Source organism: Jaculus jaculus, chromosome 5 (genome assembly GCF_020740685.1).
Source record: "Jaculus jaculus isolate mJacJac1 chromosome 5, mJacJac1.mat.Y.cur, whole genome shotgun sequence".
In the NCBI taxonomy this organism is placed as follows: domain Eukaryota; kingdom Metazoa; phylum Chordata; class Mammalia; order Rodentia; family Dipodidae; genus Jaculus; species Jaculus jaculus.
In genome coordinates, this window is record NC_059106.1 from 94822237 (window position 1) to 94845711 (window position 23475).

General features: G+C 39.4%; 1 protein-coding gene, 1 long non-coding RNA gene and 1 pseudogene across 7 annotated transcripts in view; 1 reads left to right on the forward strand and 2 right to left on the reverse strand.

Annotated features, from left to right (window-relative positions):
- Positions 1-14765, reverse strand: part of LOC123460640 — a 213128-nt gene extending 198363 nt beyond the window's left edge. The window contains exons 1-4 of one of the 3 annotated variants that reach the window (XR_006637146.1): positions 14672-14765; positions 9284-9396; positions 7880-8019; positions 2037-6659 (exon numbers count right to left, since the gene is read on the reverse strand). This is a non-coding gene — a long non-coding RNA (uncharacterized LOC123460640). Of the gene's footprint in view, positions 1-2036; positions 6660-7879; positions 8020-9283; positions 9397-14671 lie in introns of those variants that run through there. The other 2 variants (XR_006637147.1, XR_006637145.1) reach the window with 2 other exon arrangements.
- Nfia (nuclear factor I A) overlaps positions 12048-23475 on the forward strand; it is a 612310-nt gene continuing 600882 nt past the window's right edge. For 2 of the 4 annotated variants that reach the window (XM_045149014.1, XM_045149016.1), the window contains exon 1: positions 12071-12295. In XM_045149014.1, coding sequence (XP_045004949.1) covers positions 12200-12295 — 96 coding nt within the window. In that variant the 5' untranslated portion in view covers positions 12071-12199. Of the gene's footprint in view, positions 12296-23475 lie in introns of all 4 variants that reach the window. The other 2 variants (XM_045149015.1, XM_045149021.1) reach the window with 2 other exon arrangements.
- On the reverse strand, positions 22867-23223 carry LOC101616950 (annotated as a pseudogene).

Sequence of the window (23475 nt, forward strand, 5' to 3'; positions counted from 1 at the left end):
GATTCCTGCCTTTCTCATACTATTACAGCATAAGCATTTTCTATTTGTGAATAACAGTTTTTTCATGGCTACACAATATGCTTTGATGTGATTATACTGCATGGAACATTTTCTCTCACTTCAAATAATGTTAAAATGAACAGAAACATCTGTATACAGTAGTTGAACCACAATTATAATAATGTAGCAAGAGTGGAAGTGTGGAGTCAATGAATTTGAGAATTTTAAGTGTTTTCATACATACTATCAAGTTGCATAGATATTTTATTTATGTTTAATTGTATAATTGATTTTAAAATTCCAGAGATAGCATAAAATAGAAAGTAATAGTATTTGCCATTATTCCTTTACTCCTAAAGCAAAACACTGCTGAATATTCTGTTTTTTCACCATAATTTTGAAAAATTACTCATGTATTTACTTGTGTGTGCATGTGTGTGTGCATGCACACACATGTGCTAGGGTCTCTTGTCATTGCAAGTGAATGCCCATCCAGCTTTACATGGGTGGCTGGGGATTGAATCTGGGCTAGCAGTCTTTTCAAGCAATAACCTTTAACCACTTAGCCATCTCCCCACCCCCTAGTTTGGTTCTTGAGTGAATTAATAATACTTGTAAGCCAAACAGATTCTATTTATTAGTTACAACATGTCAACCCCATAATTTATCTCACTCCTGTTTTGCCATGATTCCATGCAGCCTTACTCATATCCCCCACCCAAATTAGTGAGAGAGGTTGCATGTGAGATCACTCCAACTGCACAATGCCCAAGCTGTTGTAGGTTTCATGGGGCTCCTCTGCGAAATGGACTCAGTTACAAGAGCTTTTTTCTAATTTGACACTATTGCCAATTTTGACTCAGACTGTGACACCAGTGTGCTTGCCTTCAGGAACTACTATCAGCCCACAAACTTGGATTTCTGCTTCTTGTGACATATTTACAAAAGGAGAGTAGTTAAAATAGAAACTTTGGTGTCTGACTCTCCCATGTTGGAGTCATGACTCTGTCTCCTACTGCCTATAACATGGACTGACTCACTTAACTTCTCAGACCATCAGTTTCTATTCAATGGAGTGACAAGAGCAGCTGGCATATAGGCCACAGTTATGATCATTAGTGATGTTGTATGAGAAGATCTTAGCTTCATGTCATAGCAGGGACTCAGACAACTTGAGCTATCATGATTATTTTGAGGTATGTGGTAACAGTCTTTTGTGCTCATTCTTATTCTCTCTATCTATCTATCTATCTATCTATCTCTCCCTATTTCTCTATTTACAGAGAATACCTTTTTGACTGTCATTCACAATGCAGTCATTGTTTTCATCACTTGCTATCACTGAGGCTATAGCTGAGATGAAAAAAATACGTATTTGGCTTATGGGTCAGATTCCAGTCTAGGATTGCTTGATTCTGTTGTTTCTGAACCATGAAAAGACAAGATAGCACAGCAGGGAGCAGGTGGAGCAAAGACACCTCATCAAAAAATCAGGACATCAAAACACCTCCTTGGACATTCCTCCATGAACCCAGTCTTTTCAACTAGGACCCACCTCCTAAGTTCACTCACAGTCACTCATCAATGAATTAATCCTTCTGGGGATGTTGGGGATGAAAGCTAAGGTTTCACATATGTTAGGGAAATACTCTATCTGCTGATCTACACCTTCAACACTAATGTATTAAACCACTGAAGAGAATGGCACCTCATGATACAAATTTTCCCAAAGTGCTGTTTCTTAACTTGTCTGTACAAGGGATCAACTTTCAGCACATGAACCTTTAGGGGTAATTCAAATCCAAACCATAATAGTCATTATTGCAATGAATACAATAACTCACAATGTTATATTTATCTTATCCCAAAGGCAGTTAAGTCAAATAGTCCATTTGTTAACTGTTAATAAGTAAATCTGTTTCAGTACTTACTGTTCCCAAAGGGTTTGTATCTTCTTCTAGCTCCACAAGCTTGCAAAGTATATCATTATCATTCTACAAGTGATCAAACTGCATAGTGTAAAATAACTTGCCAAAGGTAACATGGAAGATGAAAAGCCAGAACTTGAATGCAAATTACTTGGCCTTTAAGCCTTAAGCCCCATTAGCTGGGCCAGGGTTCAATATGCCTGTTTCTGTAAAGGGCCAGTTAGAACATGACTGTTCAGAGAGCTTTAGTGTACACATGAAACATGTATTACATGCAATTGGATACATCACAATGTATTCATCTTCTTTTGTTGTTTTTCAACCACTGAGAAAAGCAAAACCATTCCTAGTCCCTGAGCCATGTAAAGAAGAGCTGGTGGCATATGCCTCCATGTATGAAGGGACTACAACTATAAGGAAGTATAACTCTGGGCTCCATAGACAGTGTCCAGACCTGTGAAACTTGGACTTGTCCTGAGGCTTTTATGACTTACCTGATTGTTATTTGTGTGTGTGTGTGTGTGTGTGTGTGTGTGTGTGTGTGTGTGTGTTTGGCTTTTTTTGTTTGTTTGTTTAGGTAGGTTCTCACTCTACCCTAAGTTGACCTGGAACTCACTTTGTAATTTCAATGGGCCTCAAGTTCACAAGGATCCTCTTACATTAGCTTATTGAGAGCTGGGATTACAGGTATGGGCCACCACATTCAGCTTTATCTCATTCTTTTTGCCTCCAACTCTCCTGCTATTATGCCCACTCCCAGAAAGTGTCTTTGTTCCCCATCAACCCTAAAACTCTCAAAAGCCTCATGGTTGTTTCCTGCCATAAATAGAACCCAGCAACACTTACCACTACCCCACACCAACTTAAGAACCCCTTTCTGTCATCCCTTAGTAAACTGTATTTTCCCAACATGGGGCAGAGGTATATCAGGCTAAATGAGAATGCCCTGGTTACCTACTCCCAGGACACTTGATGATAATTGCACTGGTCAGCAATGAGCCCCAAAGTGCCAGATATAAGGGGAGTTCAGTAAACGTGGGGAGGAAGGACAAAAGTATACCAGGAAGCTCAACTGTAAATAGAAGCTCAGAACGAGATATGGAGTAGCAAAGAGAGAATGAGGAAAGACTTCATCTTGAATTAGAAAGAAATTATCCCAGAGGGTATGGAAAACCTGCTCCTCCTCTTAAGGGCAGGGCATGATGCCTTGTACTGGGACAGCAAAGACTGAAGCAGAAGCAAGTATGTTTAATTTGCCTTATCAAAGCTCAGGAAAGGAAACAAGAAGTTCTGAATGTCCCAAGAACCCCAAGTCATTCAGAGAGAACAACTGCTCAAATATTAAGGGGTAATTTATTTTTAAAATTCAATCAAGAAGGAGTCCAAAATTTAAAAAAAAAAAATTAAAAGAGTTGGGTGAAGAGGTTGGAGAGGAAGATATTCTGATAGCCTTGCAGCTCCATGTCAGATTTTCCCTTTCATGAAGCTAAGGGAACTTATATTTATTTTCCAAAGTTTGCTTTATGCTTCAGATTTGATTTTGTTATATGTGGTCTTTTCTTTTCCTTGGTCAGGTGTTCTATGGGAAAGCTATTTGGAAACAAAATAAATCTGAAATAATACATGAAACACCAATTTTTCGTTCACTGCTTCCCTTTCCTCCCTCTTATTGGCCTTTCACCCAAATCTACCTCCTTTCTGCAGGTGCCCCAGAATGTGTCAGCACAAACTTTCTGAAGATTCTTTGGAGGGTCAAAAAGAAACAAGACTATATACAGGGTCTTGGAGACACACTCCAACAGACCCTGCCCCCTCCTATTCACTCCCTAAGTCTTTGCATTGGCAGTGAAAGCTGACTGCCAGTGGGCAACTGGAGAGCCAACGCATGCTCAATACTTCCTTTTGCCCATCCCCTGGGGTTTGTGAAGCAGAGGGATTCTTCTCCATGTATATGGTAGATTCTGCTAAATGGGCATGGAGCCTTTCACTGCCATTTGAGAAATAAGTAAAGTGTGGACCATAGTCTCCAGACTCCAGTAACTCATGAGACTCCCTTGGATATGATCAGGTCCTGTAGCACACCATGCTTTCCCAGCCCACAGCTCCCCAGAGACTTCCACCCCAACCCAGGTTTGTTCGTTGCCTCTTGTCTAGCCTAAAGGCTCTCCCCTCTCCATGAAATATCTCTTAGTCAATGGCCAATAGATAATTGTAGGAGTACAACGTCCTTATCCTGTTGTCCTAGTTTGGGTTAATTCTGCAAGGGCACCCAGCTTCCAGCTCCCTGTAGGATGCACTGGGTCTTTGTTGGATGTAAGCTGCTAAAAGTTAGAAAACTCTGCCCCCTATCTAGTACTTCTTCCTTCACCAACCTGCAGGTGTTGATTCTGGCAGCTACCCCAGTAAACTTCTTGTACAGGTGTCTCCAAAAGCCTCACCCACATGCCACTTTGTTTTCAGGGATCCTTCCAGGGTCACTGGTCACAGCTTTTCCATCAATAAGGGAGCTTTGCAGAATTTCTGGTGACTTCAATTGTTAATTGTAAATATGAGTCAAGTACAAAGACTCTACTGGCAGATATGTTTTTGGGTGAGTAGCAGAAGTAGTATGGACATGAGTATACATGCAGATGAATGCAGTTCAGTTACAAAATTCAGGACACACACTGTGCTTGAAACACTATCAAGGTAGAGGAAGTCACTGATAATTATAGTCCTGGATTGGAACCCTGAGCATGCCATTAACTATGACTTCAAATATTCTTCCTTGCTGGCCAAATTGTCTTAATCCCATCTCCTCACTTTAATGGATGTATATAATCTCTGTTTTGTAAACAATTTTCACTTTTGAAAAAGTCATTCTCTTATTCGCCATGAACCAAAAGCATCCAATAGGAGCCTAATTATTTCATAACTGTATATAGTGACTACTGCAATTCTAGCTCTTGGAAATCCTAGAGTATAACCAGGGGAGGCCACTGCAGGCAAGAACCTTTAGGTTAGGCAGATATGTGTGAATACCCTGGTGTGGGGGGAAGAGGAGGGTTTGGTGGACAGATGTTCACCACCACACGCTAGTATCTGGGAAAGCATTTGGATGATGTACCACAGGACAGCTGATATCCTAAGATGTCACAAGCAGCCTTTCTAGATTTACTCTGCCTCTCATCCACAAAAGAGAACTTGCTATGATGTTCAAGGTGCTCAGGGATCTATAGAATAACTAGAAGGGATCAGAAACCAACCAGACTGAACCTGTTCTAGGACCTTTGTCCTTTTATATAGGTGATGACTCATTTAATTTTCATCACAGCCCCTGTCAATCAGTCAAGTATATATTTTACAGATTATGCCTATAATAGAAGACACAAAACAACCCAGATTCACATACTACATATGTGTTAAACCAAGGCTGTGTCCCCAGGGTTCTACTGCATTGTCAGGCACATGCCTGCTAAGGCATCTCTTTACTCAGTGATTGTTGGGGAGCTCATGGAGGGTAGGCAACTTGTCTGGTTTCTTGGAATTCTGAGCATCTGACATGTTATCAATCACCTGTTACTAACTACACATTTAGAAACACTAATTACCTAAAGTCACCACTTGTCATGGCATTTCTACCATCAGCCTTCCAATTTCACCTCCAAACTTTCCTTAAGATGCTCAGTCTTGAGATAGCACCCAATAGCAAAGACATATCTTTATCTCTCCCAAACTATAAAGTGAGCCCCAATCATATGACCCCTTTGAGACTTAATAGCTTGCCAGTAAGCTTCAATATGGGTCACTTGGCAAAAGATTGATGCACCTGGGTTGGCCGAGCTAGGGTCTGACAGATCATCACTATAAACACAGTATGCTTTGTTGGGGGCAACTTAAATGACTGCTTCTTAGCATTTCCAGCCATGCCCACCAAAAAAAAATCCTACAGATATTTGATCATTCAATAAGAGTCAGTGAAGCTGGTATATATGTTATTGCTGCTTAGGTTATCATGCTTAATAAAACATACTTTATAAATCTCCATGAGGCTGTGATTAAATTTATAAGCAGTCTTCCTCACAACTTTAACAAAAGATGTCTGACTGGTGGTAGTGGTGTGTGTATGTTTTGTAAGTACATATGTGTGTTTAGAGTCCTGTTCTGTAAGGATTATGGCTCCCCTGCTGTTTGGAAAAGATCATGTCACTTGTAACACTAATAACTTGAGCAGGGGAGAAGCTGGCCTGGTGAACGGAATGCACTTCACTGCGCTTCTTGGCTCAGCTAGAAATCGGAAGCAGATGGTCCTTGCGGCTGGTTTCCCACTTGAGCCGCTCGCTGCCAGCCTGTGGTCTTCAGTGGGCTGCTGGCAGTCAGTGACTTGAACATAGTAGGACAGTGGCAAAAGAAATCAAATCTTTTCCAATGAGCAGCAAGTTATAATGAAACCTGACAGAGCTGACATTCTATACCTAACATCTAGCTAGCATATATTAACCTTTTCATTTGCTTAAGCGCCTTGCATAGAAGTTGGGAGTATGCGTATTAGAGAATTATGTTGTGTGTATTTTCTTTTTTTTCTTCTTCTTCTTTTTCCTTTTAACGAGGGCCAGAGGGCTTAGTCCAATCTTGGGTGGCAGCTGGCTAAGGCAAATGGCAGATAGATTCAAAGTCAAGGAATTGCTAAGTAGAGATATGGTGCTAGCGCTGCCACACAGAAGTTCAATCTCATCTGGATGTAAGCAAGTTCTGTGAAAATAATGATCAGTATTTTTCTTAAGAAAAAAAACCATGCTTGCACACACACACACACACACACACACACACAGAAATGGTTCAAACCAGATCAGTCTCTGAGCACAGCATTAGAACAATGAGGCTGTCTGGACCCCCTGCATTTGCCTCAGTTCTGTTCTTTTCAGCTTGTGGCATTTGCTTATGCCATACGGTGAGAAAACCATGCCAGGTGACTTGGGAACACCAGTTTATTTTAGTCACCAGATTCATACCCAGGAATGACAGGTACCTGTACAGAGAACTTCACGATTTCCAATAAAAAGAAGAAGAAGAAACATTTCTGCAAAGGTTGGACATATTTCTAAGCTTTGGAAGAACTAGATTTCCTGTGTTTTTATGTTGGTTTTTCTGCTTATGCCAGGGCTTTTGAGTAAGTGTGCACTCATTTCAAGGGTTAGACAGTGATATCCTGAACACATTTTAGGATTTTTTCCATCTTATTGCAATTAGATGGAAAGCCGTGGTGTTAGTAGTAGGCCTCTTTCAAATACAGGCTTTAGTTTTTTTTTAAACTTAGATAACTATTTACCCTAAAGTGAAATTATATCCAGCAGCAGCAACAAGGTACCTTTGTAGCTCAGCATTGGCAAAATCTTGTTTAAGGTCATATATATTTGCTAAGCCCAACATTTAACTCCACTGAAGAAATACAAAATATCTCCTGAGAGACAGCATGTTGGAAGAAGAAAAGAATGGGGTGGGACATTATCAACAGACCTCAGTAAATCTTTGCTTTAAAGGAAAAGTGGGGTCCTTCTTGTAGTTCAGGTTGTCTTCAATTTGTAGTTCTACCTCTGCTGCCTGGGATTATGCAAGGACAATCTTTGCCCTTCTTGGTTAATTTGTGCCTTTTGTAAAGATTCTTATCTTTTTATCTGACTTGCAAATTGAAACCAATAATGTCAGCCTTTTAGGATTGTTGTGAAGGTATCACTACACACCCTGCCTCGGAACACTCTAGGAAGTACCTGGCACCTAGCAGGTACCAAATGCTGACATTTCCTTGCTTTCATGGCTTAGGATGCCATTCCAGAGGTGAAGGTCTGAACTCAGTTCCAAAGCATGGAACCTTCTCTCTCTTGTTAGGAAACCTAAGTCACTTCACTTCCTGTCCTTTGTATTTTTGTCTGCAAGATAGCATTCATAGCAGGTTTTTCCTCATAGGAACCTACCTGGAAGAAATACTTAAAGATTTCGGAGCATGGCCTGACCAAGAAGAAGCACTGGACAAGTGTCAGCTGTGCTACAGGCTGCATTCAAAGCCATGCTGCTCTTCTGAATTCTCAGATTCCCAAGGGTCCTGGAAACAAAACTTAAAAGAAGAGGAAAAAAGAAATTTAATTGCCTGCATAATAGCATGCTATTTAATGGTAAATGAATGAATAAAAAGATGTATGTTTGTCAAAGACAGATAGTAACACAGACAGTCTACTAAAGAACTGCTGGGTGATGCAGATAAGAAAGGCACCCAGAAGTGAAAGACACTGGCAGTCACTGTCCTGGAGAGCCTGGGCAAGGGTGCTCAGCCAGGGAAGTAGATAGTGCACTAGAAGTGGCAAAAACTTGAGAAAATGTCAAATAAACACCTATGTAAGTATGCAAGGATGGCAATCATATCTCTGTCTCACTAGAGTTCTTGCCTTCTTCATTTAACCACATTGGGAGCCCCTACTCTTTGCCTAGCACTTGTACCTCGAATGTGTAGGACAAGGTTCCACTCTAAGGGAATCTCAAGTGGTAGATGGAAAGACAATTGGCTTCAGAAATGGATGCTGAATGCTGCTACACAATGAAGAACCATTCTGTAGGAGAACCCAGGGGGACAGTCTCTCCCCCACCTCGAGGCACAGAACCAGAGAAGGGAGAAAGAGGGAGACTCGCAACAGAGGAAAAAATAAAACTACAACATTGGGAGCACCACAGTAACTTTGGTTGAGAACTCATTGCCTATCATTGAATATGCTTTATGCATATTTTTCTTATAACTTTGTATATACCTATGTACACACATCTATAAAATAAATGTTACCACCTTTATTTTCCTGATTAGATCACAGAGAATAATACAGAGCAAGTAACCTGAGAGAGATTACACAGTTACTAACCACCACCCCATATATAAAACTTCAGAAAAGAATGCTGTCAACCACTCTACTAGCCAAGCCTCTGAAGTCATTAATATTCCATCAAACATTGCCTGTTAGCAGCGCAGCAAGAACCAAACCCTCACGCCGGCACTGTGCACCTGTTGGCAGTACTCTGAAAAAGACCCAGATGTGAGTACTCTACCTCCTGGACTGGCTTGTCCAAGTAGCACAACAGGATGGTTTCTTTGGGGACCATTGGCCAAGATGACCACACTGAAGCTAAAAAGTGCCTTACACTTTGCCTGAGGCTTCTTGCACTAAGTCAATTTCCCCTCCTAATGCTTCCCAACATTTTGTGAACCTTTTTTCCATGGCACTTGACCCCACAGAGAGGATGTTCCCATTTCTCACGATGTATACTCCATACTCTGAGGAAATAAGAAAGGCCAGATTCTGATGAGAACGTGCTTTTGCCTCAGATCCACTCACATGCTCCAGGAAGTATTCAGATGGCAAGAGTTAAATTCAAAACATGTAGCCGCTTTCTGTTATATCTTCTGACTGAAGGCAAATCATTTAGATGTTTGTTTCCAAAAAGGCATCTGTCAGCAATCAAAGGGGGAAAAATGCATAAAGCAAATGCAATTGTTTGGAGTAGCATTTCCTGGATCATGTTAAATGCTTGAATTACTCCCCATTATCCTCACCAAATAATTTTATTTCCCACAATAATTGCAATATTTAACGTGTTTTATTTCATCTTGTTTTAAGGCTATTAACGATGGGCCACACTGTGAAAGACTGATTGCTGTATGGGAGAGGACAGCATCCACGAGGCTTATAGTGAACAATGATAAAGTTAAACACACCTAATTGCTCTGGATTAAAACACTATTATCCCCCCAAAATCCAACATTTCTATATTCAAAGAACTGACTATATTCTATATAGTCAAATCTATAGTCCCCAAATCTTCCTCATTCACAGAGAAAAATCTAGAGAGCAATTCTCTTTGTGCTGGACTCTAATGGCCAATGCTTAGGATGTTCGTGGTCTCAGAAATGCAGCAGCTCAAACAAGAGACACCTCCCATCTCAGAGGCTGCTGAAATTGAACTCTGTGGGTTCTTAAGTCCAAGGTGCCTTTATTCTAGGAGAAAACTGGAGACCCCACAGCACGGCAACTTGGGTTTGTCTGTTTGTGTTAGACAAATGAGAGTGAATGAGATGAAAGACCAGATGCCACTGCCTTTTCTATTGCTTTTTTGGAGGTGTACAATTTTACATTTTATACAGAACTTACAGACCTTTGCGTGGTCTTTCTGCAGATGAGCACTTTCATGACCCTGACCTTGCACAGTGCTTTCATATTCTAGCTGGGAAGCTCGGGGCAGGGTTCTGAGAAAAGGAACACATGTTCTGAGGCCAACTTAATGTTCCCTGTGCTACCACAAACTTTCCAAAGACAGCTAAAACTGGGGCCACAGACTTGAAGAGGCTTCCTAGAGTGACAGTAAGACCTATAGTTAGCAGTAATTCTGAAGTAATTCAGAAAGAAAAATCTCATTACAAGGTATAAGGGAGAAAAAGTCTGATTTAATATCTTTCCAGTGCACTCCTAAATATAGTCTGTACATCATGATTAAACTCAGAAAATCCGAAAGTAAAATCAGAAAATATTACTGGTACAACTTGATAAATTTTGCTTTACTTAAATTGTTTTTGCCAAAACAGCTATCTGCTATTTTATCACTAGTGGTTAAAATAACCACTGCCACTAAGAAATTGATCTGAAGTAAGAAAAAAAAAAGATAGAAAAGCCTCCAAATTTAACCTCTATGGAACTAGGAATATGACCTGAAAAGTATTATTCAGTTGCAAATATGCCTAGAAAAAAATCCATTGGATATTTGGGCTATAAGTGAACCCTTCCTAAAATAATCACAGTCCTATCACTCTGAGAAATAGTCAACTATCCTCCTCCACCTCTATGGAAGGACCCTGGGGTACAGAACTGTGGAATTTTACCGTAGAAACTTGGGGATCAAATGATTATTTATATTCAGAAAGTCAGGCTGTATTTAGAACACAGGTCTTATAAAGACATATCTGCAGCTCCTAATACCATTCTATTTGAGGGAATAAAATATCACATGTAGATGATGTTGTCCACTTCCTTATCCCATTAGCCCTGATTAAAATGGCTTGATAATCAGTTTTTCTCACTTAAAGAAAAACTCATTTTGTAGCCCATCCCATTGGTAGACCCATATTGTGTTTTGTTTATTTTGCTTTTTTTCCCCTCCATGCAAAACAATGTGGCTTAAAATCTCTATGAAGAAAATAGCTAGGTTATATTAAGGAAACCAGACATGCTTTTCCCTAGTCTAAGGAGATATTCATGTAAAGACTAGCCTAACTTGTGTTTAAATGAAATGATAATGACTTCTTGCTTTATATACAAAGAATGAAGATGTCCAGAACTAGTTTTTAATGCCATAGAAAATAGAGGTTATGTAGCCTAGCCTTGGCTAGAATATGCAAGACATCAACAATGTATTTATTTAACTCACATGAAAACACACATCAAAACACAATGTCAACTGAACCAAAAATCAAGGGACTTCAATGCTGTCATCTCACCTTCAGTTCCTTCACAACCAAATCCAATAAGATACAAATTAATTATTCTTTTAAAAAAGTATAGTAGGAGAAATATTTCCTCCTCTGACTTTTTTTTAATCCTTGGAAAACCTGTTCAGCTATTTCCAGCTTTGGTTTTCGACATTTTACTTTGCTTCCAACGGAGATGTGTATCATAGAAAAACTAGACCAAACACTTTTTCAAATGCACAGTTCATTTTCTTGAGAAAAGTGGCTGTGAAAAACAGATACTGAATCAGACTTAAAGTCAGGGGGGTAGGGAAAAAAGCCCCAAACATTGCATGATAGTCTTTAAGCAGTTCCATCTGTCAGGCAGAAATTTTAGGCTAATAGCCTGTGGCGATCTCCTTCCGCAGTCCACTACCTGCCTTTGTCCTATTAAATCTCTTTATTCTCCTTAAAAAAAAAAAAAAAAAAGAGGGGGGGATTGGTTGTTGGAAGGAAAGGAAAAACCTTGCAGACCAAAATCATCTGAGTGATGAAGCCCTAATTTTAACCACCTCCCTTTGATGTGCAGCAGTGGGCTCTGGCTTGTGGAAGGAGAAGGAAGACAGGGCTGGCAGCACAAGCCTTCCTCCCCACTTCACCTTGCCACCGGGTCTGGGAGAGATTGGTTCATTGTCAAGGAGATTTTTTTTTTACCCATGATTCCATATGGTATGGACCGGACTACATGTTGCCCCACATGCCACTGCAAATGTTTTCTCAATTAGGTGTCTTATCTCCCGTGAGTTAGCATCAGATGAAGCTTGCTGACAGCGTAATGGCAGGGAAAGCTTCCGACGGCTCCATCAAATGGCAGCTCTGCTACGACATCTCGGCCAGAACTTGGTGGATGGTGAGTTGGCAGCCGGGACTGCCTTTTTTTTTATTTCCCTCCCCCCTTTTCTACTTTCCCTCCCTCTTTGACAAAATGTCCCAGACCTCACATTCATCAAACTCACATTTGATTTTTTTCACACTCTTCAGTGAGGCAGTCTCACACTGCTTCCTGCTGCCTCCCTCCCTCTCTGCCACTCTGCAACTTGAGTTTCCAGCAATGCTTGCCCTTGGGTACCATGGGACAGTGTTTAGAATTTTGTATTTTTTTTAACAAAAAGACTTTTAAAGAGTATCAGAAGTTTTAAGGTCGAAGTGTGTGTGTCAGGCTGGTCTGGAGGTAGGAATGGAGTCATCTGTCCTGTGTCTCTCTCAAGTTTCATGTCCCCCTTACTTTTGCTTACAGGAACTGTGAGGCATAGTTTTCCTGAGCTGAGATATTTTCTGAAGACTCAGGCTGAGCACTGGGGAAAAGCAATCCCTGAGTAACTTCAGGTCCTGCCCCAATAATTGGATTGCCTGAAGTCACCTGTAAGGACACCCTGTCTTTCATCAGGGGACCCACAACTAAAATCTGACTTTTCCCTGTTTAAGTCAGAACAGGTCTATCTTCAAAACTCTAGCTCTGAGTAGAAAAGACCCCCACACTCATGCTCTCAGTTCTTCTGAATACAAGTGAAGTTTTAATAAACTTCTAACTTGCGGCCACAGAATGAGTTAACTTGTATGTCATGGTCAACCAGGCCAGACAACCTTTGACTTCTGGGATCTATATGAGGTGGAATGAGCTGGGAGGATGTACAATAGCTCATTGTCATAGGAGACACGAGTCTTGTGAGGAAGAGAGTCCTCAAATCATTACTGTCCTCGTTAAGGTGGTGTCCGTTAAGGATTAATTTGTCAGCAGTGCATTTCTCGTTTTCCGTAATTATTATTCCTGCAGCAAGCAAGAATTCTTCCAGGGAGTGAAAAAAAGTTTGCTGCCAGGACAATGAATGTATTATCTGTTTCTAACTGGACCGTGAACTTCAGCTCATTTCACATAGATATCAGTTTAAGAAAAAGAGAGAGTGTGTGTGATGTTGAAGGGGGAAACTGCTGAATGGAATTACAAAACAAGGCATGGTCGATTTCACTGTATGACCTATAGAAAGACGACTTTCTCCTTCTAGATCAATACTGGTATCCTTTTGGCAAGTTGTAAGACTTCGGAGGACTGAGAAACTATTTAAAGTGAACTATCACAGGACTCTTTTTAGCATCTGCTTGGTATTCACTATGTCCATCCCAAGGACTTGAGTAAAAGTGGTTGTGGGTATGTGCATACAAGTATGTCTTAACTTGCAATTGCTTAGATAGACATGAGGAACTTTGCTAGTGGTCTCGGGACAATGTTTTAGGCAGCTTTGGACTAGTGAGACTAGTAACAGCCTATTCATTTCCACCCTAAACTTTTATTCAGGGCATGTATTTTCCCATTGGAGTTTCTGCCAATAAGAACAAGGTCTTCTTGTATGTGAGGGTATTGACTATCGCTTGGACTTACTCATCTTGTTAAGCACTAGAATGAATACACTGATTAATTTGACTATTATTTTCTAGGCTAAGTTGTAAGCTTTAACAAATTGCATTGATGTCATATTCTGAAACTCTCAGTTTCCTTACTGTATTTCAAGATGTCTTAGGTTTTATAGGCTGTCACTTTTTACAGCAAATTGTGTAATCTTTTTTATTTCTTGCAAGGATCACCAAATGCTTCTTTCTAAACTTGGAAAAAGTATAATTTCTTTTCTGCGAAGTTGACTTGGAAGTTGCTTTACATTTAAAATTATCTTACAGATGTTTTACCTCAGGGAGCATAACATATAAAAGTGGTGGAAATATTTAGCAATACATTGGACTAAAAATAAACAATGCAGAAAGCTCACACGCTGCTGTTTAGGCTGCATGCTACAAGGAAGTTTCTCTCAACTTGAATGTTTGCAGAGTTTTTCTCTAAATAATGGGTGAGAAATGAGATGGATCTTTAAAGAAGTTGTACAAGTTATCACAGAGAATTAAACAATTTTTGTTTCCCTTAAAGATTATCACACACCATAGCATTTTAAATCTACCAGTTATAAAAAATTTCAATATGATTTTCCAACTCCTAATGGCAAATGGAGGAAAGGCTTTGATGAGGGGGAGTTGACTAATTAAAATAATACACATCTCACATTTTCACTTAGATCTCTTCACTTGTTTCTCCCTCCATACCCTCATCTAACTACCCCAAACAATTCTTTCCAACTAAAAACATAAATAAATAAACTTCCCCTGGCTGTAAAGTTCTTTAAGCATAGGACAGTATAAAACCTGAGTTTCGCATTAAAGGCAAATAAAGCTTTAAAATTACCTCATGTGTGATCCGGCTGCACAGATCCCAGCTCATAGTGGGAGCCTCCGGCTTGGTCTTCCCTGCGTACAAAGGCAACTCAGTGAATGCCCCCTCCGCCCGCGGAGACCCGGCCTCAGCTGCCAGCACCGGGATATGCAATTTTGCTTTTTAATGAATCGTAAACAATTTGTATGGCAAATGAGTTTGTTTGTTTTAGTTTGGGGGCATATGTTGAGCCAGGTTGTAGAAGGTCATTACCTATTCCAGAATTTTCAGTGCAAATGGATGGAGTCCTGGATTATTTTTTTAAATTTTTTCAAAATAATAAAGGCACACTAGGATGAAAGAAACTGGTTAATAAAAGACTGAGTATAACGATCTCACTCCTCTTTCCTTCCCTCCCTTCCCCCCATAACTGTGGCTTACAGTGATGTTTACTGCCCTTTCTGATAACTGGAAATCAGTTGACTAAATTAATCTTTATTTTTTTAAGTATAAATTTTAGGTTTGTCTTTGAAAGATTGCTTTTATTTAAGAAGCATTTACTTTTGGTTGAAGTTCATATTGTCCTCGGGGACGTGGGATTAAGAAAAATGGATGTGTTTTTATATTGAAATAAAAACAGGGGCTCTTGATATCTCAAAGTTAAAAAAAAAAAAAAAACTTTTCATTTTTACGTCACGGAGTTGTAAACAGCTTGGGAGTTACAGGCAACCAGGACTCAAGCAGGCACATTTCAACAGTGATTACCTTTGGCTCTTCACTTATAAGAAATCTTTTGATTTCTAAGTCATTCTTTAATGCTTTGATCATGCACATCAAGAAGTAGCTATTGTATATCAGCCTCATCTCATTGTGTCGTGACATCTCTAGTTGAAATTTTATGATAGAAAACCAAGGGAAACCCTCATGAAATTTCTCTCTTCTCCAAGTCAAATAAACCCATCCTGAATGCCCATGTATACTGCCAGATATAATTTTGTCCTATGGAATCACCTTCATTCTACCCATATGGCATTAAAGTGAAGGCAGAACAAGCTAGTTCCTCCTTGCAATCATTTAGTGATAACAGTGTTATGGGACAGTCTGTATGGGAATTCCAAAATACATGCATCTTTCTTCTGCCATTTGGTTTTAAACTTCACTATGACTATGAAGTAAAGGCCACTGGACTGGCTGTAGCTGGCCTTATCCAATCCAAGCTCCCAAACACTTATATTTGGCAACTTCTCTTTAGAAATTTACATGTAAATTTTCCATCAGTAATTAATTATCTGTGATCTAATACAAATTCTCAAAAAAGACTATGTGCACCAGGAAATACTTAGGCAGTAAGGATATGGCATGTGGTACAAATACATGTTTTTTTTTTAAGTATATATGCAAAAAATCAAGAAGGTTTTTCAGAGAAATATTGTTTTATTCTGTTTAATGAACAAACAGACCAAACAAGAACAAAAATAATTCCCACTAATTCCAAAATGACCAGTAGCCTTCATATTGTATTTCATAGAAACCCTTTAATGTTCTTTGATTGGGTGCACCTTAGCTTATATTTCCCAGTTCACTTTTTGAATATTAATTCTAACTGAACGACTTTTATTAGTGACCATTTTCTACATGTCTTTGAAGACATTGCTTAATGAAGACCAGCTCTTTTAAGATAATGACTCACACAACTGTGAAGTTGCTATAATGTTTTTAAATGAAAATACTCAAATAAAGAAAGATCAAGAAATAATAAATCATATCATATTCTTAACACCTGGCATATTTTTAGAAAAGTCCATGGTAAATATATTTATATACCTTACATTTCATATGTTTACATGCTCTATTTTTGTGTGCAGTGCAGGGACTGAATTTTGAATATTATCTACCATTGTAAATATGTATAACTGTATTAGTTTTTAAGAGTATCTAGTAACTTCAAAGGTCACATTCCAAACATTACTTTTTCACTCTACTAACAGTAATTGATTCTAAGTGAAATCTGAATGAGATAGAATCCACTGTTTTTATTCTACATACATACATACATTAAAAATTTACCATTTTCTTTTGAGCTTAGACCTGTACAGTACAATTTCTTTTAAATACAATACACTTTCTTAGAGAGAAGCAAATACATTAGACTAGTTTCCTTTTTTGCTTTTTTAAATCTAATTATGATTCGGAAATATGATTGGTTACTTAAGCTAGCCTTCGTACTTCTATCTTTCTAAAAATCTTGATTTCCTGTTGTTACGCTCATATTTCTCCTGTGAACTTTAGACAGTGAAATAAAAGCTTTGTCCTTCCTTATTTTCTAGTTGATTTTCCTTCACCTGTCCTGAATATTGTCAGGAGTGTTTCTAATTTAAAACCAAAAGGATCAGGGGCTGATTAGAAGACAGGAAATTGGGGGATTAAACTGTCTGGTTGCACTTCCTTTACTTATCAGCACTCGGTAACTCACTCTAGATGACAAACTCAATGGGACAATTTTTATAACACATTGTTCTTCCTGGATGTTTGCACATATATACAGTGCCTGGGAGCATATGTATGGGTGTGCATGCACACATGCAAGTAGCACATGTATCCATGAGTGTCTGTGTGTGCAGTCATGAGTGTGATGAAGAAAGAATCAGCAGCTGGTAGTTATAAGTGAGTACTTTTAAGTGGGATAGTTCTGAACCAAGGAGGGCTTACATTGGTGACATGAAAGTTCATTTGATGACTATTATCCCAGGATATTCTCACAACTTTCTTATTAGAATAGTTCTGTGAAACCAAGCAAATAAGAGAAGAAGCAAGACCTGTTATTGTGGAATGAGCCCTCAATTCCACACAGTCCATCTCTCCTCAGTTCTACTTGAAAGTGCAAACACTCATGTTATCAAGTAGAGAGGTAACCTCAAGTCAGTGAGTTAATCTAACAGGTTGTGGAATATCCTTGGCACCCAGTGAGACAGGGCTCCCTCACAGACAGCAGGTTGGCACAGGAAATAGATGCCTGAGAAGAAATGAAATAGTGGACATGAGTGTAAGCATGTCACATGTATTTACAAAGCTGCATTCTAAAAGCCAGGTTAAAGTCTCTTTCTTGACATCATTATTACGCGTACTGTCTTTCTCTCAATAAACATTTGTTGGTTTGACTAAAGAGAGAACTCCTGGATGGTTTTACTTAGAAAAATTAAAGATGCAAAGGAAGGTATGACCTGGCAAAATGAGTTGGTTGATCAGCTGGTAAGGCTGGAGGTTAACAGTTAAGAGTTCATTTTGATAGCCCCACATGCCTTTACTTGTTCACTAGACATTCACTGAGGCCCTACAAAGGGCCAGCAGCAGTCAGAAACACTGTACAGTCATGAAGGGAGTCCTTCAGTACTAACAGATAAAACTCATTGATGAATATCTGGAATAACTGACTGGGCTTAGATACTTTATAGTTTAGGAATATATATATATATATATATATATATATATATATATATATATATATATATATATAGTTTATTCATGGAATCATATCACAAAACAAGTTTTTGAAAAGTTACCCATGACCCAATAATACATATCTGCTGAGAATAGCTGCTTGGACTGCAGTGTCCATTTGCTTACTATAGACCTATTTGTGTTCAATGAATTTATAATCAGAACATAATGCTATTCAGGACTTTAGAGGACTGGGACCACAAGTGTGTTTGTTAGGATTACAGAAGCATAAGGTTTATAATGTTTCAAAATAATTAAATTATTGATGAATATGAGAGACATTTTTGTTATTTAATCCATATTTAGCCAGTATACCACATTTTAAGTAGAATATAAAATTTTTAAAAAGTCATCTCTCCACAAAAAAAAAAAAATTATGTCTGTCCCCGACCCTTTTCCTTATCTCTCATAAGCACAATGACAGCATAGAACAGTAATGGTGCTTAATATTCTCCATTGCCACAGAAGTTGCTAATTAAGGGCTTGCTCCAATGCAAAGTTTCATGTAAGTAGAAGACACAGTGCAGCATTCATATTGTCTAATGGCAATGATCTTAATAGACTTAGTACAAGTAAACATCTATTTTCCACACAACTGCTAACTATAAACAATATGTCTGTTCAAGAGCTCTTTAATGGTGCCACATGTTGGACAGATATTTTTATGCCCATAATCCAAGATCTATTTATGATCCTTGATGTGCACATGTTATCACCCTGCTGACTACAAAATGCATGAAAACAGAGAATAAGAACCAGGTCAAAAATGGGGTGAATAATCTTAGAGCAGACATTCAGAGATACTATGTATGGAGACAACAAGAGACTTTAAGCTTAATTGGCACTTGATACATGTGATAGGCCCTATGAGACTGAGGTATAGACAAATATACACCCACTTAGGGGATAGGATCACTAAGTTCCCAGGATCTTTCCTCTATCTCTCTTCACCCCCAAATGCCCCTCCACCATACTCTTCTCCACAGATGTATGCCTTTTACTCATGCAAATGAAATGCCTCAGCAGCTGGGTTTAATAAACTCTTTCAAATGTTGAAAAGATAAACATTGTTGGCTAAATAATTGATTTCATCCATTCATTTAAGAACCAGTTAAAATTAAAAAGGAACCAATTATAATCCTTAGACATTGTTCTCTTATTTTAAGAAAGTAGTAACTAGAGTCTCATTTTTGTAAGCATGTGAGAAACAACCTGCTAACAGGTGTTATGGACTGGCTTCTCCTAGCTAATAATAGGGAATTCTTGAACATTAAGAAGACATTATCCAACGATCATGTCCAAGTCTACTCAGTAGTGTTGGTAGCACTGCCTAAGAAAGAAGATATGCAAAGAAATGAAGGGGGAAATAAATAAGAAGGAGGTCCTGTAATTTCTCAATTAAAAAGTTGAGAAATAATGCTTGGGCTAAGGAGATAGCACAGGGGATAAAGTGCTTTCTAGCAAGCCTGAGTAGATTGGTTTGGATCCACAGACAGACCCCATGTAAAAGCCATGGAAGACTTCTGTAACCCTAGCACACCAAGAGCTAGATGGGAGGCAGAGACCAGAAGAGTTCGCAGAAGCTCATGGGACAACTAGCCTGGAAAATGCAGTGATGAACAATGAAACTAGGAGACACTGCCTTAAACAACATTGAAGGTGAGAAACAATATCAAAAGTTGTCCAACTTCCACTAGCCGCCTGTGGCATGTGCACCCCATACTCACACATGTGAATACCAAAATAACAATAAACTCTTTTAAAAGTACATAATTGATAGAACTTTAAAAAATAAAATAAAAAAGGGCTGGAGAGATGGCTTAGCGGTTAAGTGCTTGCCTGTGAAGCCTAAGGACCCCGGTTCAAGGCTCGACTCCCCAGGACCCACATTAGCCAGATGCACAAGGGGGCTCACGCATCTGGAGTTCGTTTACAGTGGCTGGAAACCCTGGCGCACCCATTATCTCTCTCTCCCTCTCTTTCTCTCTCTCTCTCTCTCTGCCCCTTTGTCTGTCGCTCTCAAATAAATAAATAAAAATAACAAAAAAAATTTTAAAAAACTAAAAAAGCTTAACTCAGAGAGTCACAAATACAAATGTCTTCACATCAGGCAGATCATAAGAGACACCAAAACTTTATCAAATATAATGGGGAACTGTGGTTCTGAGGCCATCTGCAAAGCATACTTATTTTTCACGCAACCTCAACTCAACAGAGAGTACAGTCCTGTATTAACCACACAGAATGTGTTTGCTACCTCAAGTTTAAAGCTACTGATCATGCATCATGGATTATAAGATAGAATGAGTCTAGCATCAGAAAGTTTCATTGAATACAAATGCAAAAACTGTAAAGGAAAATCATTCTGGGAAGACTGTCAAGTCACTGCCACTGCCTCTGGAAAAAGCGAGTCCAGTGAAGACAAAAAGGCTAGCAAGAAGTTTGAGACCAAAAACGTCCAAAGCAGTGCTTGTCACTCTGGCTCTGTAATGGTGTTGCTATGCTGACCCTGCCACACTGACTCAGGCTCAGAGACTGTGATAGTCAAGTGTGGACACGCAAAGAGGAGACTAGGGTCATAAAGGCCAACATTCTGTAGGATCAGGTCTCAGTGACCCTTTTAGGTGACAGCTGCTAGGTTAGTCATAATGCAGGGCAGTATCAGTAAAACCAAGCAAGCATTCTCTCTCCCCTGAAGAATTCTTTAATGGGAGACTTTCATTTTTCTTTCTTTCTGTGTATATGGTTTTGTTTTGCTTGGCTGAAATGATCATGCATTGTTTACTTATAAAATTATTTAACAAAATTGGGGGCTGGAAAGATGACTTAGTAGTTAAGGTGCTTGCCCGCTAAGCCTAAGGACCAGGTTCAACTCCCCATAACCCATATAAGCCAGATGCACAAGGTGACGCACAAGCCCAAGGTCACACGTGCACATAGGTCATTCATGTGCACAAGGTGTCGCATGCATCTGGAGTTCAATTACAGTGACTAGAGGCTCTGGAAAGACAATTCCCTCTCTGTGTGTGTGTCTCTCATAAAATACTATTTAACAGAATCAATTAAGATATGAGTTCTCTTCTTAAGGATCTCCTGAGCACGGCAGTAGTACCAGCTGCCAGCTCATGTGGACGTCTGAGAGCATGGCTTGGAGGAAGAGCATGTATTTTCAAAGCTGAGTGCGTCCATCTGCTTCACTCTGTTCTGCACTTGCCTGCTGAGTGTCAGGTGCCCCTTTCCAGGACGGGCCATGGAGCTTCTTCCACTCCTCAGTGAACAGCATTCAGAAGCAGATTCAAGCAGACCTGGGTGAATCCTTGCCCTCTCCTGGATAAGCTGCATGACCATAGAATGGGTACTGACTACAAGCATTCTGGATACTTCTGCAGATCCAGAATGGCTAAAGGGCACAGAGCATACTACACAAGCAAGAAATCCAGGAGTTATTCTGAGCCTTTCTTCTTGCTTACTCATGTGTCTAATTTAAAGTAAATCCTAAATTTGGGGAGTTAAATTTACCTCCTATATTGTGGACTTTCTCCACCTCCACCATTCTCTCCCAAGTATAGGTTGCATCTTGTCTAGCTCAAGTCACTGCAATGGCTTCCTGACTAGTCTAGGCTGAATTGCAATAGCTTCCCGGTTGAACTTTTAAAATTGGTTCTTCACACTAAATGCTAAAGTTTCTTTTTAGACATGAGTCACCTTTCATTTCAATGGATTGTTCCTTGCTATTAGATAAGTGGTGAAATCCTTAACCAGGCCTGCATGTGTCCACCACTGTAAGCCTGTTGGAGCCATTGTTCTTTCCTCTGAGTATATTCCAACCACAGAATTGCCAGTTCCTCGAGACTTTCTCAAAGTCTCAGGTGGTACACACATTCTTCTCCCTTTCCCTAAAACACTATTTTCTTTGTAGTTGATGTTTCAATTATTATTCTTGAAACAAACATGCTTTCTCACAAAGTCTTCTCCATGCTCCTGACCATGCCAGAGAACCCTGTGTCTGTCCTAGGCACTCTCGGAGCACTCCCAACATTCCCTTAATGCATCAATAAACAAAGCACTGTTTAGGTTCATAAATGTATGAGACATTCCTAACTTTCTTCATAAGCTGCAGGAGAGACAAGATTTTGCTCATATGTGCTTTCATATGCCCCAGGATAGTACCTGGCATGGTAGGAAGTGATAAGCAAATGTTTATTGATCCGCTGAACATGGTAGAGTCATTAAATACTCCAACATTTTATTAATCACTGTTGTCATGATTCATATTACCCACACACAGAAAAGTACTTTAAAGGAAGTAAAGTCTCCCTTGTATGTATTGAAAGAAAATTCATTTATCTCCAATAAAATAGAAATTAAAGACTTAAGTTACAAATCAAGGTTTGAGACCTAGTTCTGTCCTATGCTAGGAATCTGTCAAGTGATGGCCTATCCATGACTGTCCAGGGTTTAATGACTTCAGAAGTCGAAATCATTACTGAGATGCATGGCACATGATACACTTTTAGTAACTGTGGTTTTCTTTACTACAAATATTAAAATAGTCCAGGTTCTTCATCTAATAATCCGCATGGCCTTCAAAATACCCCTTGACCTCCCTGGTTGCCAGTTGCATCATCTTTAAGATAATGGTGTCAGTCTCAACACAGGATTCAAGGACTATCTTAAAGACCAGATTAATTTGTTTTAACTGAATACGTCAGTTTATTATAATAATTGACTTACGCATCTGCAATAGTAACTTTAACCTCCATTCCTGGCTCAATGCTGATGGAATAATCTGCTTAACAATTTCAGGACTGCATAAATCAATGAGGATCTTGTGGATACTCATTGAGAAGTGATCGCATGTCTTGGAACCTTCACCACAAGATGTTTTCCTTGGAGTCATTTTCAGTGTCTTGGCGGGCATGCTAGCTGTCCTTTCCCTTTGAGGCTCTTGTCCTTGGCTCCTCTGATCAAGTCAGCACACACCTTCTCCAGGGACCTCACCTTGCTGTGGCTGTTGAGGGTGATCAGAATTCTGTGGATGACCACCCTGGTTCCACAGGTATCTCTCTGGTATCCTTAAAGGCCATGGCTGTGCGGCTTCCTGACCAACTTGTTCCTTGGCAAGAGCGAACAGAGGTTAGCCAGGAGAAAGACCAGACAGAAGCTCTGCTGCACTCACAGCCTCATCCCAGAAATGGAAGATTAATTTTTTCTAAAATATTTTTTATTTATTTGAGGGAGAGAGACAGACAAACAGAGAATGGGCATGCAAAGGCCTTTTGCCATCACAAAGAAACTCTAGACACATGGGCCATTCCACATTGTATATCTGGCTTTAC